Consider the following 15,073-nt stretch of genomic DNA (forward strand, 5'->3'; position numbering starts at 1 on the left):
GACGCCGTGAGACCGTCGCTTTAATGTGGGTTAGTCCGCCCTAAGGCGATCCTGGGTCGTTTCTGCGCCGTCCCTTAATAGTCGCCGTCCGTCTCCCGGATGTCAGACGGTGCCCTTCTGGGGACGTCTACAGACCGTTATTGAACCCGGACATGGGGGCAGACTTAGGACGCCGGAGAGTGACGTTGCCGAGACGCCTCTATCGTCAGCAGATGACGTCCCAGTGACACCTGGGCGACGACATTATGCTGAGTGGGTTCTTTCTACGTGGGTCAGAATATCAACAAGACTTTGAAAATTAATTTAAAAAGAATAAAGCGAAAAAAATCATACGTACGAACAAAAATCACAACACTTTTAGCATTTTCTTCGTTACCATGTGCGTTTGTTTTAGTTTTCAATTCCGCCATTAGACAGTGACTTCAGTGCCCGCTATAGTTCGTTGGAGTTGCGAATTGACGGCATGCATTTTCGAATCCGCGTGCTTACATCATTCAAAACCCGTTTTAGCCTCTTCCCGCTCCCGCTTGTGACTATTTTTTTAAAGGAAACTCGAAAGCGAGCAAGGAGCCAATCTTGCAGCTCGGCGGCAACCCTATTTTCCCCATGGAACCGGTTGCGCTTTCCGAGCGTAGCTGTTGTCGTAACTCTGAAAACTACGTTTTCATATAGGGACTCTAGCTTGATCTAGCCCTTTTTTTAGCTTGACTTAGCCCCAGTCCTTTCGAAGAGTTGGCAACACTGGTACAAGTACGATAGCTAAGGCGCCAGACTCAAGGAACTAGCTGTAAGGAAATAGTAATTTCATGGATTTTTATATTAATTAGAAAATTTTTGTTTCCATTTTCTTAGCCATTTTTAGCTGAAGTTCCTTGGATTGTTTTATCTCTCCTCTTGCAACTTAAAAATTTGTGATTTGGAATGCAATCTTCAATGGTTAACTTTTTTTCCAGGATTGGGTTTGGGACTGTTCAAAATTGGTTTAGGACAGGTGATTTTTACCTTCCGAAAGTTATAACTGTCCAAAAATATGCTAAAGCTAAAGGGATTTAAGCTACTCAATTCGTATGTTTTACAATTTTCGTAATGCATCGACTAATTGAGAGTATTTGATAATTTTCTCTTATATATTCATTCAAAAAATATTTTGCTTGAAAAATTGCCAATAACTATTTCGTTAAAACTTAATTATGTAATTTTAAAACTCAAAGGAATGCGATAAATGTGACTGATATTGGTGCAAAAAAGAAGTTTAAATTTTGAAATGGTTTCAGCATATAAGTTTTACATGATGTTTTTGCAAAGAATCCTTTTTAAATCGTGGATGGAAGAAAAATAACAGGGTAATGGCAGATCAGGGAAAAGTCAGGGGACTTTATTACTCAGGGAAATATCAGAATTTTGAAAAAATAACAAAAATTCAGAGAAAATTGATCAAATGAAGGAAATTTTTTTTCCCCTTGAAAAAAAGAAGCATTTTGATTCCCTACTAATTTTCCGCTAATTGTTTTAAAAAAAGTAAAATTAATGAGGTGCGATTATGGGGCATTTCACAGTATTTGGCTGTTACGGACTCTACACTTCATAAGGATGGTTTTAGCCTTCTACTCATGAATTAGTGCTTTGGCGTCATCAGATAAAATTTATTGTGGGGGACCAACTTTAAAACTGCAAATTTCAAATTGCATAAAAAAAGCATGTACAGTAAAAATGGATTAACATTATCAATTTAATACATAATCTTATAAAATGAAACACCTTGATTAGCAACTGTGTGTTATTTTTCTGTAGCGAATTTTTTCTAAGATATTTTTTATGAAGTCTTAACGTTGCATGACTTAACCGTTTTTTCTGTATTTTGAGCTGAGTTAACCTACTAAAGCATAATATTGACCCTGAAATGGGGGGTGCGGGGGATTCTCTTCCGGGAAAATTTTAGAAACTATTGTTCTATAAACGCAGTTTTAGACGATTATTGTTGATGTTTAACCCTTCAAGCGGCTGTGACGTAAAATTCCTTCACCCAGCGATGTACTGAAGAGCGGCCGTGTCGAAAAATTTGGCCTTGAATACTCTGCTTCGAGAACGACTGCGGCGTAAAATTCTATGGAAGAATATTCATGGCGAAATTTTTCGACACGGCCGCTCTTCGATACATCGCTGGGTGAAGGAATTTTACGTCACGGCCGCTTGAAGGGTTAAGAGAAGAGAGATTGAGTTTTAATCGAAGTTTTAAAAACACGATTGTAGGTCTCTTTGGTAAGGTAATTTCATAATACAGAATCTCGATGTTCCTAAATAATACTTTAAGATTGTATTTTGGAAAAAAAAAAGAAAAGAAATATTTTCTTTTCACTTTTATTGTATACTAGTGGTACCCGCACGGCTTTGCCTGTAATAGAAAATTAAAAGGTCTTTTAGTTCGCCTGTATATTTGCATATAATGTATGGTGAATTTTCTCGCCAATTGGCTTGGTTACGGTTTCACGTAATGATAATTTCGTTTTTTTCTCGTCCATCTTATGAGAATTTTGTTCTTAAAATTGGAATAGAAAAAGAACTACATTGAATTTCCGAAAAATCGCTTCGAGGTGCGCACCCCCATGCTACAAACTAACTTTGTGCCAAATTTCATGAAAATCGGCCAAACGGTCTAGGCGCTATGCGCGTCACAGAGATCCTGACACTTTCAGCTTTATTATTAGTAAAGATCCTCATTTATCATTCACTTGTCCATTTTTAAGACTGAAAGCTTTTCTTCTTTTTATCATTAAAATAATGAAATTGGAGGGGAAACTTCTAAAAAAAGGAGGGAGAGGACAACATATCAGTTATAACAGGCCTCGGAACTAGTCTCTTTTCTAGCTATTTGTCTCTTTTTTTTTTTTTTTGAGTGTCTCTTCAGTCTCTATTTTCATGATTTAGTCTCTAAAATCTCTTTTTTTTTTCCACGAGTGCTATGAAAATCTTACTTTTGACGCCTGTTGAAACGATTTCAGTTCGCGGAATTTCGTTTTGCAAACGTACGCAGCTTGACCAATCACATCGCTTCTAATGATCAAAAAAATGGCTGAAAAAAAGGAGCTTTGTCAATGGAATGTAGTGCAATAAACCACTCCCCTATGTGCAGAGTTTTTTTTTTTTGAACAACATTTTAAATTGCCTGATTTAATTGCCCCATGTTTTGATCTGTTTTTTTGCGATGCATAAGGCCATGCTTTACTTTTTTTGTGTGTCCTTTTCATTAATGTGTGTTTTTATGCTGTCCTTTTTGAATTGACCTTAAGAGAGGTGACTGTTATCAAGAGGGCTCGACACAGGGCTCGAGATATTCTGTATTGCACTTAAAAGGACCCTTTTAAGTGGGATATAGAATATCTCCAATTTTAGGGGGTTCAAAAATTTCTCCCCCGGAGGAAATTTTGTAAAATGGATAAAAAATTCTGTATTTTGAAGCCTTATAAGGGTTAATTGGATAGACAAAAATCTCGGGGGAAAATAGACAAATAATTTTTTTTAAAGTTTTATGATTTAAATGTGCTTTGTGATGTAAGTTAATACTTTAAAAGAAATGGTGTACAGTTTTAGAAAATATGTAACATGATAGTAACATACTACTTATCAGAACAATTCATAATTTATACACTTGATAAGAAATAAAATAGAAGCACACTTTGCTGAGGAGTTTCAAAGACTTGTCTAATTATTTTCAAGGTTTGGTTGGTTAAATTGGGTGTTTTGGCACAAGAGCCCTAGTAGATAGTGGCACAAGAGCCCTACTGCGCCAATTCTTTTAAAGGATTTTAGAACATTAATAATTTAAGGCACCTCATTTGAAATTCTAGTCTCTGAAATTGAGTACTAGATTATACAGTTGTACAGTATTGTTCAAACTTAAAAAAAAAAAAAAAACAGCTATTTTAAGTTTAAAAGAGAAAATAAAAACTATAGAATTCTATCATTACAACAACCTTTTTTTAATTATAAGCAGTGCAGAAAACGAAAAGGAATAGAGGTAGTGTATCATTTTTTCACGGACTAAACAGATTAACAATATGCAGTAGAAGCAAGATAAAAGCCATCAATACAAAAGAATTTCCAAAATACTGCGTTTGGGATTAAATAAATAGCAAGATATGAAACATGTGAGTCACAAAAATTTCAAGTAATATGTTACAAACTTAAGAACCATGATTTTTACACTTTTGATGCAGGATGTAGCAAGGAGCTGAATTTGACATATTTTGGTATTTCTCTCATTATTTATTAAGAAATTTTAAAATTTAAGGTTTGTGGCCACACGTTTCCAAATATTCAAGGTTTTCAAGCACTTGAAAATGAAATTAGTTTTTTCAAGCACTTTCCATTTTTTAAGGTAAAAATCATGCAATTTTTTGCAAGTTACGGACCCACTTCAAAGCAGTGGCCCAAAGCTATAGCTTGTTTATCTTATTGGCAAATCCGGCCCCATATATAATTCACTCTTGCCTGCAGATTTTTGTAATTTTTACGAAAATTCGTCGGTTTTTACAGTTAAAAGATGTTTACAATTTTACCAACCTAATTGTGTGAGAATACAGAATCTTAAAATTCTTTCGTCTGTAACAACACAAAATATCTAGTTTTTTGAAATCACGCAAATTGAAAATAAACATTTTGAAAAGAAAGAAAACAAATCATAACAAGTAGATCATTCTGTTAGCGCAAATGGGGGAGGAGGGTTCCCTTTGCTTTAGGTTCTAGTTTAAAAATAATCGTCAATTATTATAAGTATTGTATCTGAATGCATAGCTCTTTTAGCCTATATTTTCATTTATATGGTTTTCATTTATGAAATAAAATGAAATGAATTGAATATACTGGCCCAAATGGTTTTCAGTCTAAAATAGTGAATTTAGGCATATTTTCAGCACCCCAGTGACAGCTGTACTATTTGTATTTAATGTTCTTTTTTTTTTCTCCTATCAGAAAAGGACATTCGCTATTCTCTTCATTTTCATTAAACTATTTGAAAAAGAAAAAAATAATGATTTTTTTATTTTGAGATTTTGGAAGATGTGTTGTTACTATTTAAAATCCTTCCAAATATGGGGGTCATTGTTCCCTATGCCCCCCCTCTCCTATAAATCCACCCATACCTTTCTGAAGTAATCAAAAAAGAAAAAAATAATGATTTTTTAAAAATGTTTTGGAAGATGTGTTGTTACTATATAAAGTCCTCCCAAAACTGGGGGGGGGGGCATTGTCCCCCTCTGCCCCCTATAAATCCGCCCATGTGCATCCTTCAAATATTTTTCAGTTTTGGAGCAATCATGTGCCAGTGTAGGATAGCTTTTTTGTATTGCAATGTAACATATTTCAATTTTATTTACTTTTTTATTCCCTTTTTTTTAATGAACTTAGTTATAGGGTAGAAAGAAATAAGCATTTGATTTTTAATTTGTTTAAAATTTAAATAAAACATTTTTTAAAAAGAATTAAAAAGCAGAACTGAAAATTATAAAATAATAATATGCCAACATGACGTTATTTCTTATTTTACTTTTTATGCACAAAGGTATTTTTTTAACCAGGGATGCCAACCTAGGGGGGGGGGGGGGGTCATGACACAGACTGCGCCATTGAAATTTTTAGGGAGGGTTGTTTTGAGAGGTATTTTTTTCATTTTTAGGGGGGGGGGGGCTCTTACTTTTTTTGTGAGGGTGGGGGGTCTTTGCAAAATTTAGTCGCGGTGTGCCCTTTTTCTAAGCGGAGGGGGCACCTCTGATTTAATTTAACCCTGATTTAACTTGAGCTTCGCAGAGAACTGATTATTGTATTTTAGACTTCACTCCTTTTGCATCCGAAAATAATACAATTATTAAGTTTGAAAACTATCACATCCTTGTATGAAATGGCTTTTTCATTGCAATAAACTTACGTTAAGGAAAGTACCATATTTGAAACAAATAAACATTTGATTTATTATTTGAAATTAATTTAAAAATAATTAAGTAATAAAAAGTATGCAAAATTGCAACATGTTTTGCAGAAAAAATGCTTGCTGCAATGCAGATTTCAATCCTTTTGCGTAATTTATTTATTATTATTTTTTGTTAGATATTTCGAGGAACTTTTCTTTTCAGTTTCGTTTCAAAACTGAAGTAAAACTCAGCTTAAAAAATTTTTCTTCTCAAAATTGAATTTATAATCCTTTTCTATCCTGCAAATATTTCAATTAGTTTTAAATATGGAAGTTATTTTATCATATTAGCTTAGCATGCCTTTTTATTTTAATTTATTCTTAATGAATTATTGATAAATCTTTTTTTCAGACTGAACTTGAATGAAATTATCACTTTTGTTTGATCATCATTTGGAAAAAGAGAATAAATTAAAATTAAATAGTTATTTCAAAATTTCCAATGAGATATTTGAATGCCTCACTTGACAAATTGACTAACTCCATAAAACGAAAAGTAGATAATAGTTATGAAGAAGATGGTGTTATCCATAAGACTGAGCAAACTTCAAATATAGTATGATTTTATACAATACTTATAAAGTTTTTTTTTCATACTATTAAAATATTTAATGGATTAATCAAATTTATTCTGCCCGAAAAGATGTAAGGCTCATGCCCCTGGGCTACTGCAAAATAGGCCTGAGCTTGTCTACTTTTAGTCTCTTTTTTATGGTTTAAAATATCTTTTCTCTACTTTTTTGGGTGCCTATTTTGTTCCTTGGCCTGTTATAAGAGGTGGTCTTCTGCTGTTGTAGAAGTTCTGTAGAAACCCAGAAGAGTGTTTTTAGGATCTTAAGCGTCTTCTAACCTCGACATAATGTATGACCCTGAAATTCCTGTCCTTCTATAGAAAATGACGGAGAAAATAAAAATTATTCTTGATTTTTTTTTTTTATAATTTTCATGGAGTATTTACTCTTTGCCCCTGACCCTCTCCGTAAAAATTCAAAATGACGGACGTGCTTGCGAGGTAGTTTAGACTTCTGACACCGCTTCTGCAGTAATTTTTTGCTTCTAAGTTTTCATTGGAGACAGTTGCTTTCCTTTTGTGGTCGTAAAGTCCCTTTTGTTTTAATTACATAAAAATTAAAGATTTCACAACTGCATTTCACGTAATAAATTATGTGTTATGTAACTGAATTATCATCCTGTTTTTTGGAATTAAAAAAGTAATGATTTTCGCCAAAATAATGGATTTTATCCTCCAAAATTCCAACTTTTTGGGGGTCCGACTCTCAATTATTGAGGGGATCGACCCCCCCCCCCCCGGTCACGACGCCCATGGATTAGTGCAAATAGTAAAGTTAAACTTTTTGTAAATGATTAGTCCTATGTGTACTTATGTCATAGCATTGAAAAAAGTTTAGATTTGTGTTGAATTTCTAAAGATATAGGAAGATATATAGCATGTTACGTACTCTACACTCAAAAGACATGGAAATTTTTGATTAAACTGTCTTCAAATTTTCTGTGAAAGTAAGAACTATTCTTACCTAATGAAGGTTTTCTACTATGGCTCAGTTTATCTACATTTAAGCACCAAAATAATTTTTAAAAAGGTAAATATTTTTTACGGGATTACTTACTAAAGAACTGCATGTTTATGAACATGTTACGGACTCTACATATTTGTCACCTTTTAGTATTGTTTGAATTATTGTTTATAGAGTCTAAACAACAACAATACTTCCTCATTGTTCAATAGCTACAATGATAGAATCAACTGTAATGGCTATTTCTTCATCATATATTTGAGGGGTGCCCACCGGGGGGGGGGGGGGGGCATGCCGCAGACTGTGCCATTGAAGTTTTTTTAGAGGATGTTTTGAGGGGTATTTTTCTCATTTTTAGAGCGAGGTTTTTGATATTATGGGGGAGGGGGGGGGGGTCTGTGGGATATTTAGGGGAGGTGCACCTAAGCTCTAGGGGGTGGGGGTACCAGATTGAAAGTGGCCTCCTGTTAGAACAGACAAAGTGATGTGTTGATTTCTTCAGTCTTGAATTTGTTATTAGAAATGATAGGTTTTAATGCAAATTTTACTAACAATTTAACTTTTATAGTAGATCCTTGGTTATCTGAAGTGATCAATACCAGACCATCTTCGGTAAATCGAAATTTCTGGATAAGTTTTAACCACCTTGCAGTTTATGACGAGATATCTCATCCATTTAACATGTAATTCTGGGACTGTCCAACTGCAAGGGGGTTAAGGGGGACAGGACATGTTAGGGAGAAGATGTTTTTAAGCCAAAACTTTTTTAATTGCATTTTTAAAGGTAAGTTAAGTTTTTTTAAATTCAATCAAAAAAGGCAAAATTTTTTGCTTCCAGAATCATATATTTTTAGGCAACAACATTTTGTTCATTTCCATTTTAAATAATTGCATTTAATTAATTAAATGTATGATCGGTCACCTACGGCACGAATGATTTTATATTTTTGTTTAATGGCCCTAATATTAATGTACTAAATGACATCTGACATGCCTTACTTTGTTCCTTTATTTTAACGTGAAAGCAATTTTTCTCTTTTTTTTTTGTACAATATGTACTGGGGTATTTTATACTGGACATTTTTCAAATGTCACATTGAAAATATACTGAAATTCGGGACCACCAGATCAGTCAAAATCCCATAAGGTAATAGAGGAAATTGGGACTCTATTTTTGATTGGTTATGAAATCATAACTAAGTAACTTGATTTTTTAAAAATGGGTTTCATCTTTATCTTTACTAATAATAAAGCTAAAAGTCTCTCTGTCCGGAGGATGTCTGGATGTCGTCTGTGACGCGCATAGCGCCTAAACTGTTCGGCCGATTTTCATGAAATTTGGCACAAAGTTAGTATGTAGCATGGGGGTGTGCACCTCGAAGCGATTTTTTGAAAATTTGATGTGGTTCTTTTTCTATTCCAATTTAAAAAAAAACAAATATAAGATGGACGAGTAAATTACGAAATTATCATAACTTGGAACCGTAACATGGGCACAAGCCAATTGGCGAGATACGAAATTATCATAACGTGGAACCGTAAGATGGGTACAAGCCAACTGGCGAGAGAATTCACCATACATTTTTTGTAAATATACAGGCGAACCAAAAGACCTTTTGATTTTTCTATTACGGGCAAAGCCGTGCGGGTATCATTAGTGAAGAATAAAGCAATAAATTGAATCTACTCCTAAAATAAGTTCTTTTAGTTCTTAAGTATTAGCAGTTTATTTTTTGTTGTAAAGAAAAAAATCAGGACAACTTTTTTTAGATCAAGAACCTGGGGTATGTTGGTTCACTTTTAGAAAACCCACAAAAACTTTTAGAACAATTAAAAAAGCAATACTCCAATATTAGCAATAAAGATCTCAAAATTTGAAAGCTAATTCTGTCAAAAGGATAAATTCACAAGAGAAGGAAAAATATAATACTGTTCTCGGTCAAACTGTCTTGAGAATGGTAGAAACATTCACTATTCACAAAACAAAGTTCCAAGAATCTTTTTTCAAAAGACCCAGAAACGTAGGTTGCCCCTTTCTGCCTAGCAGCATTTCTTTCTTTGTAAGCCCTCGCGCATAATAGAGGAAGAATGCTACCGGTTCCCGCCAAAGCTCCTACTCCGAGAACAAAAACTTTAAGCACTTCTAGCATTGCTTTAAATTAATCATTTCATTCTGGGATTTTCGTGTATTTCTTAGAATATCTTCTTTAAATATGCTGAGCACTTGAAAAAAAATAAGAGTTCATTAATTTAGTTTTTTTTTTAGTTTTTTACATCTTTGTAAAAAAAAGCTAAGTACCATCTTTTGGAAAAATATAGAAAAATGCATAAAATTAAAAAATTCTACTGAATTATTTTAATGATATACTCTGTTTTGTTAAAATTAACATGGAATGTATTTTTTATAAATAACTCCAATTTCTTTAGAGAAAAAATTTAAAAGTAGATGTTCTCACAATGGGAGCTTTGGTGCCTTATGGGTTAATACTGGTTGTTACTTGTTTTTCTCTCCTGTGTTATTTTAATTCGAAACGCCTGTTCTTGATCTATTATTGCTATTTTTTATTTTAGGACAAAAACTGAAAAATAACGGAAGATCTGCAGATGGTATTCAAATGTTTCTCAGAAAAAAAATAACAAAGTAGAAAATTATTGTGTCAAAGAAAGAGATAAATTTTTTAATTGAACAGTTTCTTAAATCTACTGGAACTATGGCGAGCTATATAGCACAACCTCAAAAAGTACCGAAAGTTGCGAAGGTAAGTTAATTTAAAGAAAAACTTTTTGGTTTAAAAAAAAACAATTTTTTCTTGTAGTTGAAATTCAAATTACAGTAGACTCCTCATTATCGGTGGAATAAGATTGTACCCATAGTAAAATAAAAATATAAAGTATTACCGCACATAGCTCAAAACTATCAGCAGGAATGAAAACATCTTTCATTAATTTATCTTCAAATTTTGAAGTCGGTGTTTAATGTAGATATTATTAACAATTTTCAGCCAATGCACATATCTACAGCAAATGTATCTGCACAGCATCAAATGTATCCGTGCACCAGGATCCGCAAAGCTCCTTTTTTTTCCTATTTTTTAAAATTTTTTTTCCTTTTTTTTCCAATGCATAATCTTGCTTCCTCCTTTTTACCTAGACTACTGTAATTTCCTGCATCTTATCCACAGACTATCTTTTATGAAAGTGCAAAATTAATGATGCACCTATTATTTACACCTTTTTTCCCCTGAAAGTTAAAACTATCAAATCTCAATTTACAGTTAAAAAAAAAAGACTGCTCCTGTGCCTGTAAGGTTGTTCATTTAACATGGATTTCCTTTTACTCTATTGATTGAAGCTGTGTAAATTAAACAACCTTACAAATAAAGAAGAAACTCTCTGTTTGCCTCCTCCCCCCCCCCCGTTTTAGTACAGTAAAACTAAGCTAAAAAAACACAAAACACGAAGATCACCCCTCCCCCTAAATAACTTCTTACCCTTCCAACAAGAAGGGGTGAAAAGTCTCGGCATTTATGCGTCAGGTTCAGGGGAAAGGGGGCTCACTTTTTTATCGTAAAATAATAAACTCAAATAAACAAAAATTCGAATTAATCAGGGTTCCCAGGCGGGGGGGGGGGGGGGGGGTGCAGATGGAATTTTAAAGCAAGTTTTTCAAGGATTTTTCTTTGAGGGAAGGCATTGTTTTTACATTCTAAAATCAACGATTGCAGTGAAGTTCATGGACAAATTTCACTGATTTTTAACTGATCCGAAATAGATTAAACTGTCGCACAAGCACAATGATAATTAGAAATGTCAGAAGGCTCACCCTAAAATGATCTAAATGAGGTCGGAAACCAATTTAGTTGTAACTGGAGTTTAACTGTTTAGAGTGCTGGAATGATATCAAAAACTAAAGCCCTGTGAAGTCCAAATTGAGTGACGTTTCCTTTGTCCTTCTTAATTAATTTACTTCAACTTTTCCACAATCTTTTGCCATCATTGTAAGGGGTGATAAACTGAAATTGCCAATAGTGAGACAATAAATGATGCAATTCTGCACTCTAAGTCGGTAGGGGTTCTCGTTTGCAAACACCAAGCTGCCTCTCCAGGGGTCTGGCCAGAGGATATTTGGGTCCGTTAACGGACCCTTCACAAAAATCCGATCAAACAAAAGGGACCTTTCACAAAATCCCGATCAAACAAAACGGACCTTTCACAAAATCCTGATCAACCAAAACGGACCCTTCACAAAATTCTGATAAACAAGAATGGATCTTTCACAAATTGTTTTTTGAAGGAGCAAATCTGAAAGCAAAATAACGCATATTAAACCGATAATTTTTGGAACCTTTTTTAAGTCAAATTAGAGGGATCAGCTTATACAAAATCTGCTAATTTTGCAAAGAAAAAAAAATTGGCACTCTTGTGATGCTCCTGCAAGCGATAAATTGCTACTGCCAAATAAATATAATGCTTGTTGTTTGCTTCTTGGAAAGAAATTAACAGCTGGAAATAAGTTTGGTTTCAAATAATTTTGTTTGTTTTATCACAGCTAATTAGCAGCGGTGTTGTTGTCAACGTTTCTGTAAAGGCGTTTGGTAAGCACTTTTCTCCCCTCTGGTGATTTAATAAACAATAATATATATCAGCGAAATGAACTTAAAACTGCAAAGGGATAGTAAGGGTGGGGAAAAAATGTGATCACTTCAGATAGGGTTACCAACTTTAAAATTATCACCATTTAGCGTCTGGCATTAAACCTTTATAATGAACTTGATTAGAAAGTATTCTCATCATTTTACCAGCTTGTCAATATCTGGGTTTTTATGGTGCGGTACGATGTTCAACTGTTATTTTGGGAGAAAATTATATGGGTTTGATTTTTCCGATGCTAACAAGGGTGATTAACTTTAAATAAACTGTTTTACTTGCCTTTTTTTTTTCTTTAGACGTCTACATTTTAAAAAAGAAATCTTTTAACATCTGATATAAGAATCATATTTTGTTCTTTGTTCAAGCTAACTTCGTTTTATTAGGATGCAAATGAATGAAAAGTCGATTTTTGTTAAAACACGCACTTCAAGTTTTCAAAGCAAAATTCCATTTTCTTTTATGAGTCAAAAATTAAAATGCTGAATCAATGGTTTAATTTTATTTCTGGTTTAGCTGTGTCCACAGATATTAATGATATGTTTATCATAGGACTCTAAAATGCAATTTAAAAATTTTATCAAAAATATCTTTTACAAGCCGTTTTTATACCTTTGATGCCTTCACTTTGAGAATTGCGATCTCTTTGCATCCGCTATGGGATTCCGATTTTTTGAATTTTTGATGTTTAGTACGCTTTGTTAAGAAGTAAACAAATAAAATCTCTTTATTTTTGTTAAAATCACGGAATTTATAAGTTTTAAACGAAATTCTGTGCTTTTTTAAGAGTGTCTTGGGTCAAAAAGTTAAATGCTGAACCCCCTCGTCTGAATTTTATTTGTTACAATTATTTTAAATGCTGTACAGAAATATTTCTAGTATAATTTAACATAATGTAGAATGGTAGATAAATATTGCTACTTGAGGGAGCGATGCCGCCCCCCCCCCCCCGCTAAATACTAGAAAAACACCCCAGAATGATATTCTCAACATAGAAGAGGAAAACACTCTACTTTAAGTTTAAATGATGTAGTTTGTACCTGCTCTAAATTCTAAAATTTCGATTTAACAAAAAAAATTTTTTTACGAAATTATTTTATTTTTCACAAAATTAATTCACTTTTCACAAAATTATTTTATTTTTCGCAAAAAACGGACCCTGTGAAAAATCCTGGACAGACCCCTGCTCTCTCTTATGTAGCCGGTTATGTGAATTATGCTAAATATGCGAACATATATTTACAAAACTGTATTAAACTTTTGAGTACATTATGAGATGAAAAAATTTGGTAAATGTGTTACATTAAGCTATCCAACGGGAACCAACACAGTGATAAATCTTGGTGGTCCAGAACCGGTACTTCGAGACGTACGTCGCAGAACAAATGCCTGAGCTGGAGAACAATTCTGTTCAAATGTGAGAGGAAAACTGATAAATATTCTGCAGAAATTCTGCAAATTTCAGTGAAATTTCTGCAGAAACCACGGTGCAGAAAATCTGCAAAAACTATAATGCCGAAAATCTGCAGGAACTGCAGTGCATAAAATCTGTAGCAACTGCAAATTTTCCACAAATATCTCCCAACTCAAGATAGAATTAAAAAAATTGGAAGAAAATCTAAAATTCTCGCAAATTACGATAATTTGAAGGAAAGCTCACAATGTTGAGCTCGATAAGTCCATTGTAGGACTTACCCAATCAATCTTCATCTACTGCAATTTTGACCACACACATGTGTTTTGGAAACATGCCAATAATGAAACACGTTCATCACCGGAAATTGCTTGTCTTGTTTGAGACTTCAATCCCTTTGCATCCAGAAAATATTTTAATTATTTAGAAAGTTTTCAAGTGTTTTATTACATGCATTCCAAACTTGACTTATTTTATTTATTATTTTAGTGTTTTTTTTATTTAGTAACATTATTTTAATTGCTCCTTCATGCCATGTAAAATTAACCAAAAAAAAATGTTGTTCGCCACCTAGGTTCGGATTTTTATAAAATGTTGTCTTTGCTCTTTCTATGCATTTTAAAAAGCAAATAAACTATTTTTGGAGAATCTCAATCGGTTTAGGTTTGACACCTTGTTAAAGTTCTTTTGAATTTATAGTTTTCATGATCAACTAATTTTCCAAATTCAGTTCTCTTTAATTAGTCACTTGGTTAAAAGCTGTGATGTTTCCGGAAATATCTCATTTCCACAGAAATAAATAGCAACAGTCCAATTAAAAAAAAAAACTCCCATATGAAACAACTTTGATTTTTAGCACCCAATTTGAAAAATTTCACGTTTTTTTGCATATAATGCTTGAAGTACTTGCAGAACAATTTTGGTCAAATGATTTTACGTTGTAGAATATCCTAAAGTATTTTGCTTTGGAGGATAGAACAAAGCTTGATATGAGCAATAAAACAGTGGAATGCTTAATAAGATAAGAATTTTGTGAAGCACAATCTATCAAAGTTCTACACTTTAAAGTTTTACCATTATGCCTTACATTTACATATAAAGTTTGTAAAAATACCTTTTCATTTCTACTATTATTCAACATTGAAACATTTGTTTTTGGATCATGTAATTTATTTTTATGAACATTTTCACTATAAAAACTAAGGCACATTAGCTTAAAATGGTTCTTATTACACACAGGACATTTTGTATTTCCTTTGCATTGATATTTAAAATGGTTAGAATTTAAACAGCTAAAACATTTTTTCATATAAACAATTTTTTCCCTTTCACTTAAACTCATTCGTTCTGCTTTAAAGCATTTACTACGTAAATGGTTTTTTCACAGAAAATACAGCACAAATTGAACTTACCCTTCCCGCAATCAGTGGACAAAAGCATAGCAGAAGTAGGCACTTCACAATGCCCTGAATTTACACTACCCAAAACGCTCGCATTATTTTTACTTTTAACACT

The 15,073-nt window shown here is 33.2% G+C and overlaps 1 protein-coding gene across 1 annotated transcript in view; it reads left to right on the forward strand.

Moving 5' to 3' along the window:
• The first annotated feature begins 766 nt into the window (after positions 1-766).
• LOC129229803 (crooked neck-like protein 1) overlaps positions 767-15,073 on the forward strand; it is a 146,285-nt gene continuing 131,978 nt past the window's right edge. The window contains exons 1-2 of the mRNA XM_054864180.1: positions 767-787; positions 10,069-10,256. Coding sequence (XP_054720155.1) covers positions 10,209-10,256 — 48 coding nt within the window. The 5' untranslated portion in view covers positions 767-787; positions 10,069-10,208. The remainder of the gene's footprint in view (positions 788-10,068; positions 10,257-15,073) is intronic.

Source organism: Uloborus diversus, chromosome 9 (genome assembly GCF_026930045.1).
Source record: "Uloborus diversus isolate 005 chromosome 9, Udiv.v.3.1, whole genome shotgun sequence".
In the NCBI taxonomy this organism is placed as follows: domain Eukaryota; kingdom Metazoa; phylum Arthropoda; class Arachnida; order Araneae; family Uloboridae; genus Uloborus; species Uloborus diversus.